Raw genomic sequence first — 27,006 nt, 5'->3', positions numbered from 1 at the left:
GAATACCATAACCATAGGTGTATACTTACGTATGTACCTATAGAAGTAGCAGCTCACAGAGCTAATAAAAGTAAGCAGTGATGTTACACTTAAATTTTCGTGTGAAAACTAGTTATTTTAAAAATACAACCTCGCATACCAGTCCAGTCTCTTGCTTTATCCACTTTTTCGCTCGTTATCGTTGTTACGTTAATACCAAGATGTAGCGAGTTATACATACATACATAAAAATTCATCACAAAAAATGCTACCTTTTCCTAATCGTATTCCACGTTAATCGCAATGACGATAAATTGCGTTCGCTAAGAAAAGGTCGCATTGATAACACTTCGGCAGAAAATTTGATATTTACTTAAGAACGAGTAAGTCGCAAGTAATTTCTTGTACGCGATTATGGTGAACAGAGGTTTCGTAACAGCTGTTCATTAAGAGATAAATTCAATGAGCATGACAGTTAATGAACAGTATGAAAATATATGTTTAACATTCATTGGCTAATCATATTACTTGTCATCGTGTTAGCGAACGGTACGGTACAAAGTTCCCCGTTCTCTGTTTGAAAAATCAGTGGGCATTGTAACATTGTCGGTGTATGCAAATTAACCATAGTGTGTCGTGAGAATAATAGAAAACAGAAAGGAATCCAACGTTCTATACGTAAAACTGCGATATTGCAAGAATTGTTACACGCATACATGGTAATTATTTATACAGTGTTATCAGAATTATAAGAGAAAGTTCGTTCGTTTGATGCACGCTTGTTTTTCTCGGTTTATCTGCTTTGCAAGATGGTGGAACGAGTTAGTTTGTAGGGAAAAGTTCATCTTGACATTTATGTTCGTTTTCGACATTTTCGTGTGAAAGTCACTTGAAAATGTCTGTTGAAAATCGTAATTCGTTTCTGTTTACTCGACGAGTTTAAATTTGCTAGTAAAGCCTTCGAGGCTGGAAGCAAAATGTACAGAATGAATGGTGGAAAAGCGGTGGAAAAGTGATCGGGAACGTCTGAAAGGAACGGTGTCACGCGACGTACTTACAAGTCTTTTGGACAACGATAACGAGAAACGAAGGAATGCTATCTAGACAGATCCACAAGTATCGTAGAAAAATTAAGAAAGGAAAGTGGGAAAATTTGGGAAAATTCAGAAGGGTTAAGGTTAATCGTTGTAATAAAAAACTTTTTCAATTCAACAAGTTCTACATTTCAACGTATCAATACTTTATTCGTTCCATCAGCTGTGCAAGTTGACAAGCTTGAAGGCCGTTTCCAAAAAAACAGACGATTTTTCCGCCTACGTTACTGACAGCTTTAGTTTCGCCGGTCCAATGTGACAAATTTCTCAGCAATCCGCAAACTGCGACCATTGTCCACCCTTTTTCCAATGTCCCCTTTCGTTTCAACTACGTTTCTATCATACGAATCGAGTTGCATCGACGCGAAGGTGGACAAGTAAAAAATGGAAATAGCAGGCTTCTGTTTTTATTAAAATATTCGGATGTTCGTTTAACTAAACACAACGCGGAAGGGATAACAGGGATAAAGCTACCGCGTAAGAAATATCGAAGATTTCGTCCAACTTTAATGGTGTTCGTTTGGAGTTCAGCGAAACGGGAAATCCTGCGAATTTGTTTGACGGAAATATACGAACGACATAGAGAAACAGGTGAAGTTGGTTGAACCTAAAAGTGGAAACCGACGTCAATGAGAGAAAGGAGCAATTCTGCGCGACGTCGTAACGACTATTATAAAAGGGACCATTACGGGGTGTAGGTTGTTAAAATTTTACTCAACCATGTCAACGTCTGCGATACGTTTGTATTACCGATTTTCCCAGCGGACGAACATAGACGTTTTCCCCGGCATTATTTTATTCCAAGATACAGTTAAACCATACAGCTCTTCGAGCAAATTCTTCGATGCTTCGAACAGCTACAAAAAGAATAACGATTATTATTTGCGTATTTTGTGATTCGTACTGAATTTACTTGAACGGTAGTAGGAGAAAATTAAGAAAATAATGACAAAGGAATGGTTTGTCGTCTTACGGAATACAAGCATAGTTCGTAGCGATAACAAACTTGTTCACGCAATTTTCTTTGGCTGAAAATTTTCGTGACTGGCTGAAAAGGCTGGCTCGACGTCACTAACGCGATACCGTTTTCCCGGGCCTGGTAGTGTTATTTATTGTTCGTCCCGATGAATGTCATTTAAAATTTCGATATAAATTAATTTAAGGGGGTAAAGGGGTTTGCAGGGTAGCGCAGTGGGACGGGGCGTAATGGCTCGGAAAATGAAGTTCTTGTAGCCCGGCTGAGAGGGAATTCCACCCTCTCTATTTTACTCTTTCCCTCTTACTCTCTCGCAACCTCTTCCACCACGACGGCCAACCAACCCTCTAGCAACAACCGTTCCTCTCCTTTTCCACCACCATTTCCTCCTCCTCCTCCTCCTGCACCGCCACCTTCGCGTTACGATTCTCTTCCTCTTCTTCTTCTTCTTCTTCTTCTTGGTTCTTCGATGTTCGAGTTCCTTTTCTATCGCTAACCCGAGACTACTCGGCACTCGATATCCGGCAGTCTATTCCTTCTCGACCGTTCGACTCTTCTCTAGCTACCTTCTTCTTCTTCTTCTTCTTCTTCTTCTTCTTCTTCTCCACCTTCTCCTGTTCGTCCTCCTCGTCTTCCTTCTTGCCAGAGTGCCAGAGAGAAGATTCGACTCAACATTGCCTGCTGAAATATCCTTTCGCCTTTCCCCCCCTAGCTTTCCATCTACGTTCAGCCAGCCACTCTGCTTCGCTATTATCTTAAGTAAACAGGCTACCTGCGCGCTCCGGAATTCCAGATAAAGTCACATGTTATCAAAATCCTGAGGCTGCTTCGAGCGGCCCGTTGCGTTTGCATCGCGCCCGCGCCAACGCCCGCGCCCGAACGCGCGCCCGCCACGCGACAGACGCGATCTCGTTAATTCCGTTAAGTCGCAGCCTTACGTTAATACGAATCTGGAGGCCGGAGACAATCGAGTTTCATCGCGAGACAGACTTTTCACGCGGTCGACGTTGATTTTTCATTTCTGGAAAAGCATCCTTTTTATAGCGGTACATTACGTGCTACTTATTAATTAATGTTCTGACTTGCTAATTTATTATTTTATTAAATTATCCTGGTATTATTTGCTACTAGCACTTCTATGGGGTGGACAAGGTCCTATAGAAATGATGGAATTTCAGAATTTCAGAATATATGAACAGGCCACCCTACCTACATTTTTGGAGCCCTAATTATTTGGGTATTAAGGGAATTACATGGACGTTTTGACCCCGGGTCTCGGTACACGTACGTGCTAACATCTATGACTTATGATATTCAATTTGCGTTATATTTGTTGGAAACTTTTGTTCTTCTGTTAACACCACGTTTTAATTGTCGTGTTCTATTCACGATAGAACACAATGGTTAACGTATTCCACAGGCGTGTCGAATTTCCACAGTCTGGCTGCAAAGCTAAATTACAAAGTTTTGCCAGTAACATAGTACGTAAGTCGCTTCCCTTATCCGCTTAAATCTCGTAAAGTCATCAAGTACAAGCTAAATACCGGTATTTCGAGAATCAAATTTCACATCAGACCACGTCAGATACCATTAACTATCGTGATTACCCCGCTCTCTGTTTCATCTTCCAACAGCTCCTCGAAAGCAGCACTGTTCCAAGGAAAACGCGTGACCCTTGATTAATTTTGTTCAGTACGCAACGGGAAGACGCGAAAGCACTTGAGGAATTCAGCTAAACGGACAAATTGTTTCTTGAATGATTATTTCAGAAACCTACTACTTTTGAACAAGAGGAAACAGTATTGTTCAAGTAAAGGAGACGTTGAGTTTACTTTCTCTACACCATCCCTCTTCTATTTACGTTCGAATAACTGGAGCAAACACCGGAACACAATATATTCGTAGCATTTGTAATGGAAAAAGGTCTTTAACATACGTTTAAACGTCCTCGATACATTTTCTTTTCGTCTACGAAAACCATGATTTTTCAAGAAACTTAAGTATCGTACAACTACGACTAGTATCTTCTGTCTGTGCAAAGTACATTCGCGTTGAAAGTTTGCGAAATTTTCTCCTACTTAAGCGATATTTAACCGCTTGTAAACATTTCATGAAATGGAAGTTTGCTGCGTAGAAAAGACTTTCTTTGATCGAACTGTGAAAGTTATGCAGGAAGGAAGAGGAGAGTAGAGAAACTAATGGGTTCAGACATTTCGAACTAGCACGGGAACAAGGGCGAAAGCTTTTTTCTATAAAATATCTCTTTGAACGTGTTCGAGAGGCGCTTTTTGTTGCATGAATTAATTCGGAAGAGGTGAGCACTCGGCTCAGATTTTTTCAAACCTAACAGACGTCCGTCGACTGGGAGCGTCGAAATGACTTTTTAAATATAAAATTGCGTTCCACTGTCATAATGTACGCATGGACAAGTTTTCTTTGTGTTCTCGCACCTCGCCGCGTAAAAGACTGAAATTCAAAGTTAAACAAAGCCCCTTAAATTTCTAATTTCCATCGTAATAATTGCAATATTTTATTACCCCTTTCGAAATTTGATATTTTTCATTGGGAGAAAAAAGAAATATAAAAATAAATTTCGACCAAAGTATTAAAATAAATATGTACACTGGGTGTAGAAATATTTTTTACTCTTATCGTAGAATATAATAGAAATTAGAAATCCTTTTAAAAGCGATTGTCAGTGGCCTTTTCATCGCTGGCCTTTTCATTTCGCGCGAGCCGTTACCTTCCAACTTTGTCCCCCTTTGTTGTTACTTTTAACCAAGAGTTAAATTCCAGAGTATTCCGGTTTGGTTCGCAGATTAAACGGGAACACTTTTTAAAACGGTACGGCAGCCCTTAGCTGGAGGTAGCGTCGCGTCGTGTCGCGTCGCGTCGCGCAGCGTCGCACGCTTCGGCGAGTCATAAGTATTCTCCGGGTGTCTAGGCACGCCGCATGAAACCAAGAATCGTCGGTATGTGGCTCGTGTGTCCCAGTATGGCTGCTACAATCAGAGTGGCACGCGCCCTCATACTCCGGCTCATCCACCCCCCTTACCAACCTACACGTATACATACACGCTGAAACTAACCCTGAACACCGATTCCCAGCCAGCCAGCCAAGGCAGTTCAGTGATTTTCGAAAACGCATTCCACCCTCTTCTTCTGCGACGCGTGAATATTCAAGACATCCTGGCCTCGTGCTTGCCCCGATAATTCGACAATTCGATAAGTACGTACCTAGTTAACTTCAAACGTTACTTTCACAAATAAATTAAATTCTAAATCTAATTCTGAAACGAACCAGATCGCTCGACGTTATTTATCAAATCGCGTATCGGTTGAAGACATTCGTGTAATTAAGTGTTGGACATCGGATTGGAAACGAAATCGTTTCCGCAACGTGAAAACGAAAATATTTTTTTCGCTTTCCTTTCTGTTCCCTGCAGACCAACGAGTCGATACCGAAGGAAAACAATTTGTCAACGAGACGTTTCCATCGTGCTATCGAGTTTTCCTTCCGATTTCGCCGACTTTTCACCACGGTACAAGCACACGATAATTTAATATTATGAGTTTAGGAGCGTCGTATTTTATTCTTGGTTAAACAAGAGTAGACCGTGACTTAGGTACGCGTTTTCAACGCAACCTACATTTATTACCACTGTCTCTGTAAATGCTATGTTACACTAAATTATTGCTGTAACCTGTGTTCTGATATTGGTGTAAATAGGATTTTTTGGGGTGGGCCAAGTTCCTCCAAAATTTTGCCATTTTAGAATGTTTAGAATGATTAGAGTAGACCCACCCTGACTTCTACTTGATCGTAAATTGTAATTTTTAAAATTGTATTCCGAACGACTTATCTTCGCACGGTTAGCATGGAAAACTTGATAATTAGAAACACAGTGATCCCGAAGATCTGTTGAAATGTTCGAAAGGAAGCTAACGGAATGACGAGATTGATCGAACGAACGGTAAATTACATTTAACAGGTAAACCCATCAGGATTCTCCTCGAACTATCTATTTCAGCAAATACTATCGACAGAATCCAAAGTCCACGTATCATTCCATGCTTGAATACACGTCGAGTTTTATCGTGGAATCAGTGGCAGAAGTTGAAGCTAATACCACCACCGACCGCTGAACCAATCTCGAGAAAGTTGTCTGTCTTTCTTAGCGGTAACGATTATTGCAATTACCCTGACTGAATAGTGAGATACGCGAACACTACTGCTACACTATACACCGTTACATTCGTCCAGCGTAGAAATCTCTCATTAACCCTCGGACGGCGGACCATGAAGAGAGCCCCAATTTTCATTTAATTTTGTATTTCATATCATTTTCACTTTCTGAATTTTACACTGTTCTTTTAAAAATTATTCCTCTCGTATGTTTTGTAAGTTTGGGTCTCGATTTACCCCGACTCCGCTATTCAAGCGTTTAACGAATTAACTCGGGACAAAAAAATATTGCAAATCATGGATCCGATACGCATCGATGCTGATTTTGTATTCAACGATAAAATGGAAACGTTAGACTCTGTCACAACTAATATACCTTGTGTCGTCGCTAGATAAAGAACGATTGAAAATGGAAGTAAACCAGAATATAGTCCGCGCCTTACCAGCATTAAAGGTACCGAATCTTTCACTAGGACAGTACATATATCAACAACTACGCGAGTACGGTGACAACATTATTCAGGTATAGTAAAAATGACAAATTATTCGAGACAAATATTCTTGAAAAGAATATTTTATTAAAAAAACAAAGCAAGGAAATGATTTACAGTGGGTTACATTGTATAACACTATATTTGTTACATTTGTTATATTTGTTACTTTAGTGTCACTTTTCGTTCATATTTTGGAAATCTCAGTCAGAATGTTATTTATCGTCCATGTGCTTCACAGTAACGTTCTTATATTAATATTCCAGGTAGATATTCAGACCGGTAAACAGTTTACGTACGACCAAGTTCTTGAAAAAAGTGTAATATTAGCTACCGTTTTGAAAAGCTATGGGATACAAGTGGAAGATAGAGTTTCGATCGCAAGTGAAAACCACCCTAATTACGTGATAACCATGTGTGCTACTTTATTCACGGGGGCTGCTTGGGCGCCGTTAAATCCGGCATACACTAAAAGTCAGTCAGATACACTTTATTTTATTCTTTGATAAAATAAGAGAAACGTTAGATTCGTGATGTTTTCAATACAGGAGAGTACAGACACATGTTGGATATTTATCAACCACGAATCATGTTCGTAACGCACCGTACCGAGAAAATTATGAGGGAAATTGCACCAACGTTGAGCTGGCCCATGAAATTGATACAAGTGGAGGACGTGGCTCTCGATGGACAGATGGTCACGTTGAAAGAACTTTTGGAGAAACAGAAAAATATGGTAGATCCTTACGCGTTTGAACCGGTACCGGTTGACGATCATGCAAAAAGAATCGCTGTTATTTTGGGATCGAGTGGAACGACAGGATTTCCGAAAGGTGTAATGTTGTCGCATCGAAATTTATTAACTTTCATGTTCAATACTAGGTGAGCGAGAGATTTTTATCATAGACGGATGAAGGAGAAGGTACGGATATGAGATAGGGTAGAAATATGAGATACCAAAGTTTTAACCCGTATTGAAACTTTTAACAATGATTAGATATCAAGTAGTAGAATAGATTTTAAAGGGGAATTGTAGATTAATGCCTATCATGCCACTTATAGGCAAAATAAAATAAACACGCTTTGTTTAATTGGCTATCTCATATTACCATACCAAATTACCAAACCTAATTTCTATTAGCCCGAATTTTCCATCGATTAGAAAAAGTGAAAAAAAACCGAAGTTTTGTAAAGTCTATAATATTTATATTTATATGGCACATTTCGCACGAGAATCTCCAAATTTCTATGTTTGATTTTTCTGTTTATGATTATTCTCAGACTTTCTACATCTAAAAATAACAAGGGTATCCCTTCTCCTTTATCCTAAAACAGGCATAGCTAACTTCTTCCTGTACAAATCATTTAAATAATCAAAATTTATTTTCATTTAAAGAGTTCCAGCTCATTTAGATTGTCGACCGGGTGACCGAGTAATACTCTTCTTACCACTGTTCCACGGCTACGCGTTTGGATTAGCAATTATATCACTAAGTACCGGAGGAGTCGTATACTTAATGCGAAATTTCGAACTCGTTGCGTTGTTAAAAGCCATCGATGATTACAGAATCACGCATCTACCATTGGTTCCTCCAATCTTGATAATGCTAGCTAAACACCGAATGGTGGAAAACTATGATTTTAGCAGCGTAAGGGAATTATTATCTGGCGCAGCCCCTCTTCAACAGAACGTAAGTTTTTACCAAAACCTTATCAAAATTAATGACAAGAGCACTGGTTAGCATAAAAATAAGGTTCAAAGAAACGAAGAAACCAAGTAACAAAAAAGCTACCACAGAATTAAATCATTAACCCGTTGCCGTACAAGGGGTACCCTTGTTAACCCAAAGTTAACCCCTTGTCGTATTCGTGACGCGAACTTACAATTCAAATCTATCTTTGGCTGATGCCCTTAGTATGGCTGAATTTTCAGTTAAATTCTAAAGCTGCGTACACACTCGTTCCCGCAACTAACGAAAATAAAATAATTAACAATTATAAAAACAATACTGAGCAGACTATAGAAAACAATGAAACGCAATCAGTTTCTGTGGAAAATAACCAAGAATTTTGTGCATCCGCAATAAACCGTAGCATCCGGCGAAAAGTTTCAAGGCAGCTGGGAAAGTAACCCCCTCGAGGGAAACAATTTGTGTGCCGCTCGGTTTGCACAAGTATTTAAGCCATTCCCTTCCAAATTGCCGACACATGAAAACGAAATATCGCGATATTTGCGAGCCTTGTTCCGTCCATCAGCCATCTGTTTTCATAATCTCAAATCTTTGTGAAAAAGAAAGAAAGAAGAAAGAGAGAGAAACGTGAATCTATTTCAGGTATGGGAAGAAGTGCGAAGACGCACGAAAATGAAATACATTCGGAACGGTTACGGTATGACGGAATTATCAATAATATCGAATTTGAGCGGCAGAAGGAGTACCGACAACACGGTTGGCGCTGCGATACCGGGATTCCAGTGCAAAATAGTGGATCCGAGCACAGGCAGGACTCTGGCAGTAAAGGAAGTCGGAGAAGTTTGCTTCAAGGGTGAACAAGTGATGCTCGGCTATTTCCAAAACCCTAAGGTCACCGCAAAAACGATCGACCAAGACAATTGGTGTCACACCGGTGATCTAGGGTACCTGGATGAGAAGGGGTTATTGTACATCACGGGTCGGATAAAAGAATTGATCAAATACAAAGGTTTCCAAGTTTCACCGACCGAGATCGAAGCTGTGATATTGTCGCATCCGAGTGTTAAAGAAGTGGCGGTTGTGGGGAAACCTGACGAGGTTAGCGGAGAAATACCAGTTGCGTTTGTCGTAAGGCAACCGGGTAGCAGCACGGTATCGACTAAAGATATTGTCGACTTCGCGAATGGTGAGTGTATCTTTTCTTTCGTTTATAATTTTATATTTCGAGAAATTAAAAAAAAAGAATAGGTATATCTCCATTGGTACTAGGCCTTTTTTCTGGGGGTGGATCAGGTCGGAAGAGAATTTTAGAATAATAAGTGCCGGCCCACGTTTTTGAAGACCCCAAACCCATTTTACCCCCTACCTAGTCACTTCACTGCAGATCGCATTTGTTTAAAATGAACATTCTACGAAATAATTACAGGGAACCTGTCACCGCAGAAATGGCTAAGAGGAGGTGTTAAGTTCATCGAAAATATTCCTAAAACTCCGTCTGGAAAGATTCTGCGACGAGAATTGATCACCATAATTCCGAAACTTTAAACTGAAATTTTCTATTCGTATCGAATATTGTGGGTAAAAATGGGATGAAGGACAGTTACATATCGTTTGAAAATAAATGAATACCGAATACATCTATTCCCGTTTCAATAGTAGGTAAGAAACTTATTCAATTGTCCGCGTATAGAATCAGTTTAATAGCAAGCAGCGAAACGAAATCTTCTCGTTGTTATCGAGCGAAAGAACGGGAATGACTGACGATGAAAAGAATCGAAAGATTAAAGCGACCTGGAGGCTGTCATCGATAAGTAGACCGATAATTGGCCGTTTCCTCGGTAGAGCAGTCAGAACTATCGCGTTATCTTCGTTAACCAGAAAGTGAGATAGGAATTTCTAGCAGTTTTACCGGATCAACGGAATTAGTGGTATCCGGTATCGGAAAAATTTAAATTTCACGCTATGGCGAGAGCCTCCATGTACACGGATGTACATGTAGATACATGTGTCCATACTGGGTGTCTCATGAATCTTTGCCGATCCATTCGATTGTCTTTCGTGCCAGACACGATACGTATTACAAAACTGATACAACCCATACAAGGTAATTAGAACGACATTTTCAATGAGATGCGCATGTAATGCATACAAATGATCGTTTGCCCAGAATACAGTAAAAGTATAAATCACCGAGGCGAGCGGGATTCAAATTATAATTCGACACAGGAATATGAATGGATAAATAATGGAAAGCAATAAACTTTTCACTTTTGCATATATTTTTTTTTACAGGGCCGAATTAAAGGGAAGTTCCATTTTGGAGGAGGCTTCCTTATAAATCTTCCATTTATTATATAAAAAAATATTGAATGAAATTTTGTTTTCTTTTACGATGAAATGTTAATTAATTTTAATTAGAACTAAATTTATCAACCAATAGGGCCCTCTAAAATCTGATGGTTCAGGGCTCCAAAAATCTGAATTCGGTCCTGTCTACAGATAAAACAAAAAGGATGGAATCGAATGGCGAATTTACGACACACCTTGTAGATGATACGATTCAGCGAGGGTATACATATCTATTACCGGTTATATGTATGTACGTGTCTACGGCTGGTGTTCCTGTTAATTTCATTACGACGATCACCCTGACAAATCTAATTGACGCGCATCAATTATTTGCCGAACGAAGGCCGCTTAACTCCCTTTCCATTTGCCAGCTACCATGGTTTCCGGATAATTTCATTTTTCACGATACCTTGTACCGATGGAATTCCACCAATCGTCATGAAGTTATGTTCGTAATACTTTGTAATTCCCTGGTGTGCCACTAGTTGAAACCAAGTTCTAAATTAAAACTATAATACGTACACACGCGCATCGTTCCATGGCCGAATTAATTTCCATATTAATACACAATTGAAAGATGAGAAGCAATATGTCATCGCGATAAATTTTACTTCGGAAAACTTGGTAAAATTACAATTTTCATATAAAATGAAAAATATCGTTCCCGTGACAATTTCGCGAACGCACGCCAAGGTTATCGAAATCGACCACGGATGACACGTACACGGGTACCTTTTTCCAGATTCGCCAGTAGAAATATAAAAAAGTATTAGACGTTATCAGGAAAATCGGGAGAAAGTACCGTAGAAGGATTGGAAGGTCGCGGATCGAGTGTACATACGGAATAAAGTTGGGTTTGTTGGCGAGCTGTTATCGAGGGTTGAAATAGAGAGAAATTTCCGCAAGGAGTTTTGATAGGGGACGGTTCGAAGTGGATGGGGTTCGATCGATCTATCGATCGTTTAGTCGAATCCGCGTGGGTCGCGAGTCGCAGGACACGCGGCGGGCCAAAATGCCGTAGCTGGGACCGGAAGAGGAGAAAACGGGCAGAAACGATGCAGTTGGCTGCAACGGCGATAGAATAGCGAGGCAGTGGCATAACGCGCATAATAACGCACGCTCGAGGCCTTCGTAAAATGAGATACGAGTAGGAGGGTAGGAAACTCGACGGAGAAGGGTAGCTTGTGCTCGAGCGTAGGAAAAAGCGAAACAGAAGCAACGAGATAGAGGAGAATGGATAGATAGGAGGGGGTGGATAGGAAGGAAGGGGGAGTGCCTATCACTCGGAGAGATCCAATACAATGCGAACTATTGTACCCACGTTCGCCATCCATTCCAATTCCTAGGCTGGGAGATATGCAGCTACCTCGATCCTGCACTTGCTGCGCACCCTGCATACGTGTTGGTACATTGCACACGTGGCTACGGGTGTGCGTTTAGGTCGGAACTATCGCTACCAAGCGAATAAGTTGACGGAGCAAACGAAGAAAAAGATTGTTTGACATTGTGCGCCAAGCAAAGAGAGCAAAGTGGGCAAAGCTACTGTGCCATTCCTCGTACGAACTTGCGGCTTGATCTACGAGTCGAAGACAATGCCTACAGAGCATATTATACCCTTCTTCCTCTACCCTATTCCCCATTTTCCTTTAAATAAATCTACCATGACAGCCAATAAAAGGTAACGTATCTATTGATTAAAATTCGTACCAGACGAGTTCGCGAGGGGGAAAAGAAGGAAGGTGAGGCAAAGACGGATAGGGATGATAGTGAAGCAAGAGACAGGAGGGTGATTGGGATAGAGAAGGTCCGGAAAAGGAGGAAGAGAGAAGGAAGCAGTAGGAAGGTAGGAAGGGAACAGGCGTTTACGTGCGGCAGACATCCGATGATGCATAGTTGCTGTTGACATGCTGGAACGTCAGACTCACATGACCTCTCGAGCACACCCATTATCCGCAAAGCGACCCCCAAATTGGGACAATAACCGCTTCGTGGAGCCGTGTAATAATTATTGGCCGGTTTTCGACTCCGTTACTCCCTCCCTATCACTTATCATCGCCAGCATTTTCACTAATAATAATTTAACTTTACATTCGCCCGATAACCTTTCTATCCTATCGCAGTTCAGATTTCGGATCGCTGAAAAATTCCATTCTATCGTTACCAGAAAATATCAATTTGTTTGTTTCGATTGGACTTAACAGTTTATCTACCGGAAGCCTGTAGGCTTTTTTCACAGTATCGGCTGTTGAAGAGATATCATTTAATAATATTTTGTTTATTACAAATTCGCGTACAACTATGTTGAAGTAATGAAAGTTAGATGTACTTCAATTAAGAGGAAATTGAAAAGATACACCTTTTCATTTTTAGTAATTGTTGATTATAAGGTGGGTAGTGTTTATCTATTTTATTTATAGCCGGTGGATAATGTGTTAATCGTGATTCTGAAGGGGTGGATTTACGATGCGTCGTCAATTACTATCGGGAGGGTAGGATTTTGGAAAAAAAAAGAATATAAACAAATAAAAGAATATTTGAAAAACAGCAGCGTCCTACTTTGCTCGCATAGTAAACCCAGTCGAGTATCCTGAACATGTACATAAATTTTCTGAAAATTGTATGAAACACGAAACGAGGCTGACAACCAACATCAGCAATCGAGTGCCAGCCTCGTCCGTAGTCAGATTTCAGATTTAATAAACGGTAGTACACTAGTGACACACGGAAAATAATATTATAAATAATCCTCTTAGTACGCAAATAATAACACAATTTGTTTTCCTTTCATAAATCAGTATTTTGTAAAAATTATTGAACGTTTCAATTTCAAAAATACTTATGTACGTGCGATACAGATGGCAGTGGACTCGATTCAACTGTAAATACCGCATGTAATATTTCTGAATAATACCGTCGGAATAGATAACGTCTTATCGGTGCGTAGATAACTGTACAGTACGCGGATGATTAATAGCGCAACGTTTGATTGAAATTTATTGATAGTTACGCATCGTTATGGGAAATTTATTATCGACCGACCATATCCTTGACGAGGAAACTCTCATTACTTATGTCGAATTGACTTATTTAAAAAGGCACGAAATACTTCGGTAAGTAGTAAACAGAAGCAACCTGCAGTACAATAAAATAGAAACAAAGACGTACAGGAAGTTTAATATCGCGTCTTTTGTCTGCAAGTAGGAACGTTTCAAAGATAACAAGGTCAATTTCGTTTTTTTAAATAGAACTTTCGTACTCTTCTATATACCAATGGAAGCGTATTTTTATTCTCTACAAAAAATTATTAAGATACTTGGGTCGAAAATGGAATAATTCTAAAGATATCTTGAGGAGAGACTGCTGGTATCTCTCTGCTTCTCCCTAAGATATCTTTTTAATTAATAAACTTTTTACTCCAGTGCCTTGTACTTTCTGGTCACAGAATTAAAAGACGCTTCGATTGATATATAACAAAATACAAAATTCCAATAAAATTTTTTTTAAATTTAAAATAATTCAATTTCAACATTTTTCTCATGCTTTCGTAGCATTGTCAAACTCCTCGATGCCATCGATCCAGGAAAACTTCGGATAAATCCTCAGCATCGTTTTACAATAAAACAAATCGAAACGATACTACCTCAAATTAGAGTAAGTTAAATATTATTATTAGAGATAACAACTAGATAATTTTGAGCACTTGAATTGAAATCATGATAAATCTGAAACTAAATCTGAATCTGATATCGTGATAAACGATTTAATTCAATTTACAATTTCAGTACAGTCCGCTCCATGATTCGATATATAGAGTGTTCTCGTCGAAAAAGGATGGTCATTTAGGGCTCGAAGACGTTTTGGATCTATTTTCGGCATTTTCGAGGGATTGTCCTGAAGTTGTTCGCGCTGGTTGGGCATTCCGTATCTTTGGTATAAAATTCTTTACATTTTTCATCGATTCCTATAGAACAGTACATTGTAAATGTTCAGTTGCTAACAAGCATCAACTAAAAACTGAATTTAAATCGCCAGAAACAAATCCGCTTTTATTTTTCATCAGGCATTTTTTTTTCCTCGACTAACGAACTGTAACGAATCGACGAGGATTTAAACAAAGGGCAGACAAAAATAGCTTGCGATCCTTTCTGATTGGGAAAGCCTGCCCAATATTACTGGCACGCGAGAACTTTGCTCGATTTCGTTAATCGTGATCGTTTAATTTCACGGTACACACGGTGTCGCGCCAATGCTCGCGGAAGCAGAAAAACAATAGTAGAGAAACAAACAAAGACAGACAGAGGGAATACGTACAACAGGGTAACGTTTCGTGGTTACGGATGAGGAATGTTAACGTAGGACCTAGGGAAGCGAAAGTAGGATATACTGAGAAAAAATAAAAAGTCTCTGAACAGAAAGGAAAAATCATACAGACAGTTTTGATGAAACAGAAAAAAAGAAAAAGGAAGCATTTATTTCCTGATTTGTAGTGCAATTCGATACAACTTGTATTCAATAATAATTAGAGGAGACCGGGGCAAATTGATACATCTTTCAGTTTTTCAATTTCTGCAATTTTTATTTAAATCAATTAGATTGTTACACTGTACCAACGTGCCCTACCGGAGGTAGGGATATAAAAACATCTTTGTATAATAATAAATTTTATACAATAAATTATATTGTAGGCGTTTAGTGGAGGGGGAGAGGATTTCGTCTCCCTGGACGCCTTTGGTTCCGAATGGGGACCGCTAGGTGGCAGCAAGGATGACAGTGTTCTCGCTGGCGGTCGCCTGGCATGCAGTTCTCGAATAACATAGGAGTTCCGAATTGCGGTATGATGTAGGTGTCTGGAGCAGGGATCGTCTGTTGTCAGCCCCACTGACGAGTCTGACAAACGATCCCGAGACGGAAAACGTCTTTTCCTTTCCTCTCTTACAACTATATAATAAATTATAATAACTTTTCGACTATATGAACAAAAATACAAATATCTACTCTTGAAATGGCTTGATATTAAATCACAGTAATTTATAATTTAATGTTTTGTGTAATATCTCCAGACGGAATGGAAAGCAAACCTGAATATTTACTTCGTTGCTGTAGAAAATCAACGCCTCTGAACAGACGTAAAATCCATCGTAAACAACGGTTAATTAGGAACTTCAGATACCTAGTCGTAATCGAGCTGCCCCGATTTCCGCTTCTGTATCGCTTTTATAATTCTAACATTGAAACTCGAACGATAGAAATACAAGAATGAAAGTAACAGAGTTAGAAGGAGAATTCTGTTCCACTAATCTATTCGGGACAGTTTGCCGACTCATTTTGGATAGATTCAATGCATTCCCATTCCATAAGCGCCGTAAGCCATAAGCGTTGCATAGACACCGACGTGACAGAGTGTAGTGTGATTAGCTTACTAAAGCGTTGCACGATGCGGACAGTACAGTCCGGATAACCCTTTGCGAACATCGACATCGTTAATATCTTTGTTTGCAGACTTGGACGGTGACAATGAAATTTCAGCCAATGATTTGATCGAGGTTGTACGTAGATTGACACTAAACGGCGAGGACGAATACAGTAGCATCGATAAGGCGGAGGCGGAACACATTGCACGAATGGTAAATATCGGTAATACATATTTATTAGAGGTGAACGAGAAACCGAATTGAACAATTCGACAATATCCGACTCGACCCGATTATTTTCGGGTTCTTGCACACCTCTATTAATTAGCGCTTCGGTAAAAAGTACAGAGTCGGTCGCTGTATGTGGATTATCCTTCTTCCTGTGTCGTCCCGCGGGACATCTTAACACTTAATCAACCGGGTCAATTGCCCGCACTTTTATGTAACACGAACCCGTGACTTTATGCACTTGCAATTAGAAGAAATTTAATGGTACAGTGGTACCTCGAATTGAATTTAAATGATTTCTTTTTACTTTTGCTCACCTTTTATTGCAGAATCGGGATATGTATCCTGTCAAAAAATAAAACATATACATAGACTATTAAAAATGAAAAATTCCGGCTCCCACAGATAACACATAAACCGGAAAGAACGAAATTTTCCGTCTCCCGGCGATTAAGTGTTAAGAGAGGTGCGTAGTTCTAATTTTGAAATTGTAATTTGCATCTAAGAGACTAAATAATGGAAAAATCTTAAAATCACGAGAACACGACAACAGCCACTAAAGTGTTAAGAAAATAGGAAGTGTTACTCGTTCAATGGGTAGAAATATTTATCTTTGCCTCTTATACGTACTATTTGTTTATTACTTTAGGGCTTTATGATTTTTCGAATTGTTCGTAGATATTATCGATATTTATTCAACATTTGTTTCATCCTTCTTTAACATCACAGTCTTAAAGTTCAAAATGTTGTTAAACCTTCATCGGTTTCGAAAGTTTAATACTAACTAATCTTTCTTAACTTTGTCTTTGAGACCGCCATCAAGGCTCTTAAGATTAATCATTTTCCAAGTTCCCCAGACTGTAAGACTTTTACGTTTAACATTTTTCCCGTGGATTCATCGTAACGCGACAAAACAAACTCAGGTGATAATAAAGAAAATTATGAGAAAAAATAATCGTAGCCAATGATTTTCAAAACGTAACAAAGTATTTTAATGTCATTTATTATTATTGTTCTGAATTCTGAAAATTATTCTTCCAATATCGATTACTCGAAAGAAATTTCCTCGGTTTTTAATCCTCGGCTAATCGACTAAATCAGTTTTATATTTTTTACTTTCCGAATAAATCTTGGTGTCTCTTAAAACGACCGCAGGTCTCTATCAATCTGTCAGATTGATAAAGATTGATTTTAAACGTACGTGGCGTTGATTGAGAGCAAGTCCACTAAATCTTTTCGTTCTTTTTCAAATTTACCAACGAACAATTTTGCACCACTGAAAATAAGAAAAATACGAAAAGGTATTAACCCTCTGTTTAAAATCCCTTTAATCCTCTTATACATTCTATACAAAGGTACACACGGAAAAACGCAAAGACAAAGCGAAAATAATTAAAGTCAATGATATACCGTCTTAAAATACATATATATCATTTACATATTTATATTAACAGATTCCTTTTTTAATCCTAGGTGCTTGACGAAATACTGTTCAATGAACTGGCAAGTATTACACCCGACGAATTTTTACACTATTCCTCGAGGTTATCAGAATTTTCGTCCACGTTTCACTTCAAAATTTAATTACGCTCCAATTTAAACACGCTTTCGAAAGGATAATTGTCCTTGCGACTTCATTGTGCATATTAAAGTACATGCAGCTTCAGTTCGTAGTTCGTACACGCACGCGTATTAATGCATAATTAACTATGAATTATATCATTTCCACGAAAAGCTAACGTTTCTATAAATTAATTCTGTTTGAATCATTTTTCATTTTTTGCTTGAAGTAGATTTGAGTATGGAGCACAGTAGATAACCCTAGAGTAAATGGCGTTACAGGTAAAGCAGAAATTCTCAAAACCTTAATTTTAATGATAATGATATTAAATTTGTTTTAGAAAATAAGAAATATAATATATGAATTCAAATTCTCCCGCGTAAACGTTCATACGCTAGTGGTGGGAGGCCACAAACCTATATACATTCAAATTCCGTTATTCTCCTCGTAGCCACAAATGAGGTAGGATGGGAGCCCGTAAGCCCGGGGTAAAACTTATGGTCGGGTCATTGCCATTTTCTCTGGAGGATCCTACCATGCTCGATGTTGTACACGCGTATTGTAAATATGTAAAAATATAAATACACATACTTTTTATCTAAGCAGAAAATATTCAAAGTTTCAGCTTCCAGTACCCTCTTCGAGCTATCGTTTATAAGCGATACAACTCGTCTTATTGTAAATGCCAGAAAGAGATAAGTCCGTCGTGTTAGGTATTTCTTTCCGTCTGCCATACGTAAGGGGCAGCACTATAGGTGTCTTATAGGAGATATAATTTTCAGGATATTTCGTGATATACGACGTTGTCATTCCTGGTGCACATTGATACTTGTAATAATCGGGTTTAAAGTACGTTAAGGGATGGAAGGTTCCAGTGCGATCTTTATATTGACTGCGATGAATTTGTATTCCCTATAAAAATACAGATATTACGATATTACTAGCATCGTTAAAATCAGGATCAAATTAAGATTTCTAGGGCCTGGAGCTACCAGACCTTTGATGGCCCCTCTCGGTTAGTGAACTTGGCGAGGCCTAGGTTTCTGGCACAGATTTCACTACCTTATACAAGTCATCGACTTCCTTCATGCGAATTACGTCGATAGTGGAGATGTCGTTCGAGGGTAGCATTAAATCACGATTAATGTTTCGACGCTTTGTGGTCGCGATGATTTCAGGTTGCGCACCGTACGATGGCTCTTGCATTCCCCATTGATATCGTGGTATCTTCGATAAAGAAAATGACAGGATTTAGCAATAATAAAACAGTTTAGCAATAATAAATAAACACAATTGGCTGGTAATAATTAAACGTCAGAACGTTGAGAAAATTAACTTACCGAGAATTTTGACAATGTTTCAGTCCTATACTTTTGAAAATAATTGATACTCATCCCATCGTACGAAATGGTATCTAACTTGGTTGGAGGATGAGCGCCCATGAAGGGTGGCATTAACGAGGCTGGATAAAATGTAGCTTGGGTTTTCGATGAAGTATCTACAGTCATCTTTTTATATATTTAAGCGATCGATAAACAATTTTTATCTTTTACTTTTAATTTTTTATTTAATAGGTTACCCTATCGAAGCGCCACGTCGTTCTGATAAACGTAAACGTAAACAAACAGACAAACGAAGTTTCTTTCACTCATTTTCTAATAACTTCTAATAGGATAGGTATCGATAATTTAGATTTTCATTCAGATTTTCTTCATTATCAAACTGCGTTTTGTTTCAATTGGTTAGATTAAAAATAAAACAGAGCCTGAAGTCCAAGACACGTAAGTGTATGTAAAATTTAAAATATGACATTTGTAAATTTAAGTGTGTTATTTCATCGAAGTTGGTCAATGCGCTTAGAAGTTACAAGTAATTAAAAGTCACGATTTTCGGAAATTTTAATTACTTGTAACTTCTAACAATAAGTGCATTGACCGATCTCGATGGAATTTTCAGCACGCACATAACTTATTTGAATCTACGAAAGACATATTTTAAATTTTCATTATAGACTCACACAAAAAAGTTAAAAAATTACCCTTCACTATTTTTTTTCATGATTTCAACAAATTGTAATTTTTTAAAACGACAAAAGCACATATCTTAGTAAATTAATTTGTATAGCTTCTCGAGAAACCTCGTCATTTGGTCCAATTTTAAATGAGGTATTCTGTTTTAAACGTTTAGCGAATAATTTTGTTACCTACTGTATGTACATACAGTGTAGAACCGACGTTTGATATCGTTATTGAAGTAAAGCTATCCATCATACACCTTACTGCGTACGTTTTGTCGGAGACGTAAATAACTATTATCGCTTGCTGTAATTGATTATGATAAGTATTTTCACCAATTCATCACGTGCGATATCACGTGGTAATTTAATAATTAATATGATTATATCAACAAATTTTATTAAACAGCATGTTAGCGTAAATGTGAAACGTGAAGTGGTACTGGACGTATACGATGTAAATGTACTTACCTGATTAAATAAACGACAAAAATAACGAGTTTTGATCGATATAGATTTATCAAAATGTATTATTACCGATACTACTATATTATACTTATCATAATTCAAGGAGCGGAGTGAGACTTAAATTTTTACCAGGAGATTAGAGATATAACGAGCCCTAATTTTAACTACATAATTAGGCTGTAAATTCCTTTCGGCTTACCGGGAATTTTCTCAAACTCCCGATGGTCCGTTTAGAAGCAGAAAGATCAATTGACTCCCTTATTAACACGTCCCCTGCTATACCTGACGGTGTCACTGGCTAAAGGTCCGATCACGCGACATAGCGTGCGCGACTGTCAACTCTTTAATAGCAAAAATATAGCATGAGCAAGAAGTTCAAAGTACATATACCGAAAACGGCACGCATGGCAGGGAACGTGTTAAGAAATTACTCTTTTTTTTCTTTTAAATAAATGGAATATTTTCGAAAATTTCGGAAAACGTAATCAAAAATTAACATAAATGAAGGAAATTAGACTTAATATTATCACTATACATACTAATAAAACTTTGGTTGACCCCCTCTACCGGATAATTATGGTTGCGCCACTGATTTATGCATTTTTGAATATAATAATAAATAATAAATGATTCTGAAATCATAATCATGATTATGATCGAGTGACTCGAAACAAGATGTACCTACAACGTCGACATCGATTTAATTATCCAATCTCTTAATTACATTAATACCAGCCACTTTTGTAGATACGATCAAAACGATTTTACTTCGAATAGTGAAACGTCCCTCCTTCCATTTTATCGAATAATCAGTAATGCTTCCTATTCACGTAATCAGAGTTATAAATGATATTTCTTTTTTGACATATACATAGTACGAATTGTGAGAGCGACAGTGTTTCCATTTCCTTTATTTCCAATAAATTCAATTCTGCTCACTCACATTCGTGTATAACGTTACAATAATGGTTTTCATCAAATCGTTTAGATATTTGCAAATACTTTTGTTGTTAGCTTTATTCCTTCAATTTGTTACGGCAAATGTCGAACTTGAATTAGTGCAAATTGTAAGTATATGTGAACAATTTTTACATTAGTAAATACATTCATTTGTATGTCATAAATATAAACAGTTTCTGAAAATTCTTTTATTAATTAATGTAGGACGTCGTGTAATATTGTAATAATATTAAATAATAAAACGTGTCACCCTTTTATAACGTAATTCTTTTTAGTAGCTTCATATAGGTTTAATAATACCTAGTAGTAATAATACCTAAACCTAATAGGTTTAATTATTGCCTTTTCATTGTTTAGGGAAGTATAAAATTCGAATTTGTAAATTAATATTTACTTCACTATCTAGGAAAGCATAAACTTAAAATTTATAAATTAATATTTACAAAGAATTTCTTTTTTCTTTTTACACGTGCTCTTTCAAATCTTCTAACATCAAGCGTAGTCTTTGTGACGCGTACTCCTATCTTCAGCAATAACGAATATCGGAAATTCTCCCGATAAGTAAACAAGTCGATGATCGACCGACTGTTTTAATTAATTTTGAAATACAACTCGGCATTTGTACCGTCACCTTCAATTAATCCGTTACTTTTTGCAAATAATCCCTGTGCTTAGTTATCAAGAACTGAGAGTTCATATAAAATCTGATTATTTTTAAAATTTATATCTATTTATACCTGATTTACAGTTATTTCGACATGGGGATCGAACACCCAATAAAAAAGAAACCTATCCTAAATTACCTACCAATCACATCTATGAGACGCTTGGGTACGGCCAATTAACCGAGGTAAATAGGCTTTACGTTTCATTGATTTATTTATTAAAGCAGTTTTTTATTCAAGCAACAGACCCAATTTATTTTCAAGCAAACAGGTAGTTAAATATATTAGCTTTACACACAGTGGCGTAACCATAATTGTCTAATAGGGGGTCAAAAAAATCTGTTTTGCATAATTTATTAGCATCATTATAATATTAAGTCTAATTTTCTTTATTCTTATTTATTACTGACACTGCTATAGAAATTGAAAAATATTAAATGATTCAGAAAAGTAGGTACATACACCTACAGGTCTACATTTGTTTCGTTCATAGGTAGGAAAAATGAGGGCGCATCGTCTTGGAAAGATGTTGAGACAACGGTATGATAAATTTTTGGGTAAAGCTCACTATGGCGAAGTTTATGCGATCAGTACAGATTTTGATCGTACAAAAATATCCCTACAGCTGGTTTTGAACGGACTATACCCACCGGCAACAAACGAGGCTCGGGACCAAATACATTGGTCTCCCGTAGCAACACTCTACTATCCAAGCCTTTTAGACACTGTACTGTTCTCGCAGCTTTGTCCAACGTAGGTATACACCACACATGCACCGATCATGTACCTTTCTTATCCTGTCAGCCGAAATTTATCGTCCAAATCTAATGCAACGTTACAATTAAATTACATAATAATAAATTATTATATTAGATACGTGAAAGAATTGCAAAGGGTGAAAAAGTCGGCTGCAATTGTCAAAAAACTATCGGAATACAATGATCTTTTAGAACATCTTTATAAAGAAACTGGCAATAGCAGGGACGATCCGATCATGATGGTAACCACACTTTACCAACTCTTGGTATCACAGGTATGTACAGTATCGAGCAAAGTAGGCTTCCCGAGAGATAATGGCGATATAGGAGAAGCAGAAATTCTCAAAATCCTAATTTTCACAATATGTTTTAAAAGTGATTTAAAAATAAAATAATGTAACATTTAGCGTAGCATGAACATTTCTCTGCCGGAATGGGCCACCGAGAACGTTCAAAAACGTATGGAAGAAATAGTACGGTTAGATTTTGAAACTCAATCGTATACCACGCAAATGAAGCGACTAAACGGCGGTCCGATTGTAAAACGATTCATTGAAAATATACGTAACAAAACGGATAAAACCGGACCGAAGATTTACTTATACAGTGGGCATGACCTCAATATTGCTGGTTTTGCCAAAGCGAACGGTTTCACCGAACCGAAGATACCGACTTACGGATCTGCAATTATAGTTGAGACTTTAAAAAGTCCGCTCGGTGTACGGTTTATTCGAGTATGTTTTCCAACATAATCCCTGTTTATTCAACTAACGATGAGTATACTTGCTTTCAAAAATCTGAATTTTCTAAACATACGTTTTTTTTATTTTCACTGCCGTGGAAATCAAACATTTTCCATGATAATAATTAACGCTATAAAATTGTTCAACAGATGTATCTTTGGATTGGCACTACAGAAGAATTGATACCTTACAAAATTCCTAAATGCCTGCAAAAGTATTGCCCGTTCGAGCTGTATGTAGCGTACATGCAGAATGTTATCCCTACGAACGGGGAATCGGAATGTTTGTGGAATACTATGACAATGAAACACTTACAAGAGTATTATAAACTACTAGATTATTGAACAACAGATTCTTGATAACCAACCTGTGCACACATATATTTAAAGTTATAAAAATATAGCTATATTAATTTGAAATATTTATATCATTATTTATGTACAAAAATTGTTTATGTTTTTCATTCCTTAACTATAGGCTGAATTCGTTTAACAGATTTCGTTCGTAATAAATTACGTTGTTTTTCTTCTTCCAGCGTTTCCTTTAACTTTTTAACATGGCTCGAATAGTCTATTGAATCTGCGACAGAATTCAACTCCAATTTTTCGATGCGCGGTACCGCTTTATGAACGTTGCTCAACATATCTTTAAATATTCCAACTTGTTTCGATGTCAGGATAGATATCACTATGCCAGATTTACCAGCACGTCCTGTTCTTCCAGCTCTATGAATATATCCTTTAATATGCTTAGGAAGATCGTAAGATACAACCGTATGTATATCTGGAATGTCCACGCCTCGCGCTAGCGCATCTGAGCTTATAAGTCTGTAAACGGTAATAAAACATTATTTTAATAAAATTCACTGAAATTCGCATATTAATCTAATGGTAGGTAGATAATACATACATTTTAACTTCACCAGTAATAAACTTCCCAAGGACGTGTTCGCGTTCTTTGGGCTTAAGCTGTGCCGAAAGCTTCCCAATTGTTACATTCTTTTCAGCTAACAACGATCCAAGTAAAATACTTAATCTATGAGCAGTTTCACCAGAATTTGTGAATATTAAGGTTTTACTGATTGTATTATTCCTGTTTAGTAGGTCGTATAGAGCAACAGGTTTATACTCTGCTATACATTCCACCGCGTATTCTGTTAATCCATCGGGACTTGTATAACGGCCTATGTAATTACCCACTTCCATGTCTAAATTCACATCGGTATCTTTGCCTGACACCACAACGGATGTGAACAATACTGGTTGAAACAGTCTAAGGTGATTCAATTTTTTAGGATCTTGCGATAAGGTGGCACTAAACAACAGTTTCTGCACGGGGGCTTTGCTATTGAGAAATTAAAATATCATTATAGGAAATTCAATTGATACAGAATGCGACTAAAAATCAATTCGAAAATGCGAAAACAATTTACCCGCAGCGTAGATCGAAGAGCGTTAATCTTGCAGCACGATTATGAGGTTCGGGAAGATATTCCAACCAATCTGCGACTCGATCAGCTTCATCGATAACAAGAAATCTGAGATCGTTTAAAGAAAATTCTGGTGTTTTTAATATATGATCGATTAAGCGCCCCGGTGTAGCAACGATAATGTCTACTGCAGGAACGTATTCCCCTCGAGCATCTTGAACAGAGATTCAAATTGGAAATTGTACAGGGTGATCCTCTCGCTATTGGACCCAAAGGAAGTGCCGCAACAATAGAATGAAGAAGTCGACATCTTATTTCTGCCGTCTTCGCTGCAGGGGCCACCTCCTCAAGTAAGCGATGACAGAAATGGGATGTCGACTTCTTCATTCTATTGTTGTGGCACTTCGGGTCCAATAGCGAGAGGATCACCCTGTACTACACTTTGTATACGATGTAGACAGGATAACTACTATCGAATTTCTAGGATAAGCGGATACATACTCATTCTTAGAATGTTACTTTGTTCTTGTTGAAACGAACAAGCTCCAGAAAGCAAACCAACTGTGAGAGTTGTGTGAGATGTGTACGCAACCATCACCTTGTAAACTTGTGCAGCCAATTCTTGTACAGGTACAACAACTATGCAACGTATTTTTGGCACTAATCGAGATTGTAATATATGCACAATTGGTAATACATACGCCAAAGTCTTACCTAAAAAAAAACAAATATTAATGTATTAATTTTATGTTTTCTTTTGCAAGTATTAACATAACTATATTAAAGATATTCTACATTCAGTTACATCCAGAGAAGCTTTGGGCTTTTCCTACTTTGTGTCTCCTTGTTTTATCGCAATCTATTTAAAGGAAGGAAACACAGAGTATGGGAAACTCGAAGCTCTGCTGAACATCACTGTCCTGTATGCTCGTACCGCTGCCTGTAGGAGCAGATACGCACGTATCTCGTAACCACCATCCTTGTTGCTTATCCTCGTTACATTTCAATAACCAAGTTATCATACTAGCTTGAACAGGAAATAATTTATTGATACCATTAGCTTTTAAAACTTGAATAAGTTTAGCATCTAAAACTGAATTCAAGCTCTCTATGCTTGGACCATCGTTCAAATCATTTGATATAATATTTGGATTAGCCAACCATTCTGGTAATACTCTCTTCACTTCATACTTTTTTCTTTTACTTTTTACACCTAACACCATAAAATCACTTTGCTCCTGTACATTATTTACATCTGCAGATTTATTTAACAACATGTTTTTTTGATCATCCATAACTGCTTCCTGCAATCCTTTATTGTCACCCTCAGTACCTTCATAATTTACATTATTTTCTATGTTATGAACATTTTTCTTTTTCTTTTTCTTCTTTTTATGCAATTTTTCTGGGTGTACAAGCTGTGTTTCAACATTATTCTGACTAGCATCTTCATTAACAAAAGTATTTTCTAATGGATCTTGTTTAGATACTTCTATTTTTCTTTTTTTTCTTTTACGGTCATCTTCCTTTACATCTTGCACATTTTCCTTTTTAATAACCCTTTCTTTTTTACGTTCTTCTATTCTTTTTAATAATTCTGATAATTGTTTATTTTCAGTTTTAGTTTCCACCTCCTTTTCACCTTCGTACCTATTCAAACATATAATAACTTTAAAAGTAAGCTTAACAAAGTTGGAGGTTTCATAGAGTTACAACGCCGGTTTCAATCAATTCCGTAATAACATGTAGAAATAAACATTAGGATAGTAATAATCAAGCTTATTACTGTACCTTATCTCTTATTACACTTACCTGTTTATTACAAATAAACTCATTTTATTAAACTATTTATTTGTATGAAATACACGTGTATATATACGATCACGGTTAGGTATGAAAGGTTACGTATTCATTGCTATTCACATATACCGCAGTTCACCAGAGTCCATAACTGCGAAAAGACCAGTTTTCGTTCTTCGCGCACCTCCAGTACGCATCTTCGC

At 37.5% G+C, this 27,006-nt stretch overlaps 3 protein-coding genes across 17 annotated transcripts; 1 reads left to right on the top strand and 2 right to left on the bottom strand.

Moving 5' to 3' along the window:
* Positions 1–534: 534 nt before the first annotated feature.
* LOC117600289 (luciferin 4-monooxygenase) lies at positions 535–24,103 on the top strand. 15 transcript variants are annotated; one of them, XM_034315534.2, is made up of 14 exons: positions 1,163–1,767; positions 5,496–6,023; positions 6,081–6,230; positions 6,628–6,758; positions 6,993–7,200; positions 7,275–7,608; positions 8,123–8,417; positions 9,060–9,603; positions 16,266–16,390; positions 17,879–17,908; positions 22,567–22,826; positions 22,947–23,106; positions 23,239–23,565; positions 23,724–24,103. In XM_034315534.2, the coding sequence occupies exons 4-14, from the start codon at positions 6,645–6,647 to the stop codon at positions 23,916–23,918; spliced, it is 2,592 nt and encodes an 863-aa protein (XP_034171425.2). In that variant the 5' UTR covers positions 1,163–1,767; positions 5,496–6,023; positions 6,081–6,230; positions 6,628–6,644; the 3' UTR covers positions 23,919–24,103. The 15 variants fall into 15 exon arrangements, with proteins under 15 accessions (XP_034171433.2, XP_034171429.2, XP_034171435.2 ...); XM_034315535.2 differs by lacking the exon at positions 1,163–1,767 and adding an exon at positions 3,340–5,278; XM_034315541.2 differs by lacking the exon at positions 1,163–1,767 and adding an exon at positions 4,868–5,278 and having other exon boundaries at positions 5,496–5,591; positions 6,042–6,230.
* On the bottom strand, positions 17,392–19,600 carry LOC117600297 (ciliary microtubule inner protein 2C-like). The gene is made up of 4 exons (XM_034315557.2): positions 19,307–19,600; positions 19,029–19,193; positions 18,558–18,878; positions 17,392–17,681 (listed from the first exon to the last, which is right to left on the bottom strand). Exons 1-3 carry the CDS (start codon positions 19,472–19,474, stop codon positions 18,612–18,614), a joined length of 600 nt encoding a protein of 199 aa, XP_034171448.1. The 5' UTR covers positions 19,475–19,600; the 3' UTR covers positions 17,392–17,681; positions 18,558–18,611.
* Positions 22,426–26,987, bottom strand: Dbp73D (putative ATP-dependent RNA helicase Dbp73D). Its single transcript, XM_034315546.2, has 6 exons — positions 26,816–26,987; positions 25,938–26,653; positions 25,505–25,717; positions 25,007–25,217; positions 24,484–24,918; positions 22,426–24,401 (listed from the first exon to the last, which is right to left on the bottom strand). Exons 1-6 carry the CDS (start codon positions 26,836–26,838, stop codon positions 24,035–24,037), a joined length of 1,965 nt encoding a protein of 654 aa, XP_034171437.1. The 5' UTR covers positions 26,839–26,987; the 3' UTR covers positions 22,426–24,034.
* Between the last annotated feature and the right edge of the window lie 19 nt (positions 26,988–27,006).

Source organism: Osmia lignaria, chromosome 15 (assembly GCF_051020975.1).
Source record: "Osmia lignaria lignaria isolate PbOS001 chromosome 15, iyOsmLign1, whole genome shotgun sequence".
NCBI lineage: Eukaryota > Metazoa > Arthropoda > Insecta > Hymenoptera > Megachilidae > Osmia > Osmia lignaria.
Note: the sequence above shows the minus strand (reverse complement) of the source record. Positions and strands in the feature narration are given on the sequence as shown.

What these genes read in the sequence shown, in the direction of transcription:
- LOC117600289 (XM_034315527.2), top strand. Translation starts at nt 1,583, where the DNA reads ATGGTGTTCGTTTGGAGTTCAGCGAAACGGGAAATCCTGCGAATTTGT. An exon ending in TATTGTCGACTTCGCGAATG is followed by an intron (nt 9,604 to 16,265) that starts GTGAGTGTATCT and finishes CTTTGTTTGCAG; the next exon opens with ACTTGGACGGTGACAATGAA. An exon ending in CGGAACACATTGCACGAATG is followed by an intron (nt 16,391 to 17,878) that starts GTAAATATCGGT and finishes TTTTAATCCTAG; the next exon opens with GTGCTTGACGAAATACTGTT.
- LOC117600297 (XM_034315557.2), bottom strand. Translation starts at nt 19,474, where the DNA reads ATGACTGTAGATACTTCATCGAAAACCCAAGCTACATTTTATCCAGCC. An exon ending in AAACATTGTCAAAATTCTCG is followed by an intron (nt 19,194 to 19,306) that starts GTAAGTTAATTT and finishes TCTTTATCGAAG; the next exon opens with ATACCACGATATCAATGGGG. An exon ending in AAGTCGATGACTTGTATAAG is followed by an intron (nt 18,879 to 19,028) that starts GTAGTGAAATCT and finishes GTATTTTTATAG; the next exon opens with GGAATACAAATTCATCGCAG.
- Dbp73D (XM_034315546.2), bottom strand. Translation starts at nt 26,838, where the DNA reads ATGAGTTTATTTGTAATAAACAG. An exon ending in AAGTAACATTCTAAGAATGA is followed by an intron (nt 25,218 to 25,504) that starts GTATGTATCCGC and finishes TCTCTGTTCAAG; the next exon opens with ATGCTCGAGGGGAATACGTT. An exon ending in ATTACTGGTGAAGTTAAAAT is followed by an intron (nt 24,402 to 24,483) that starts GTATGTATTATC and finishes TACCGTTTACAG; the next exon opens with ACTTATAAGCTCAGATGCGC.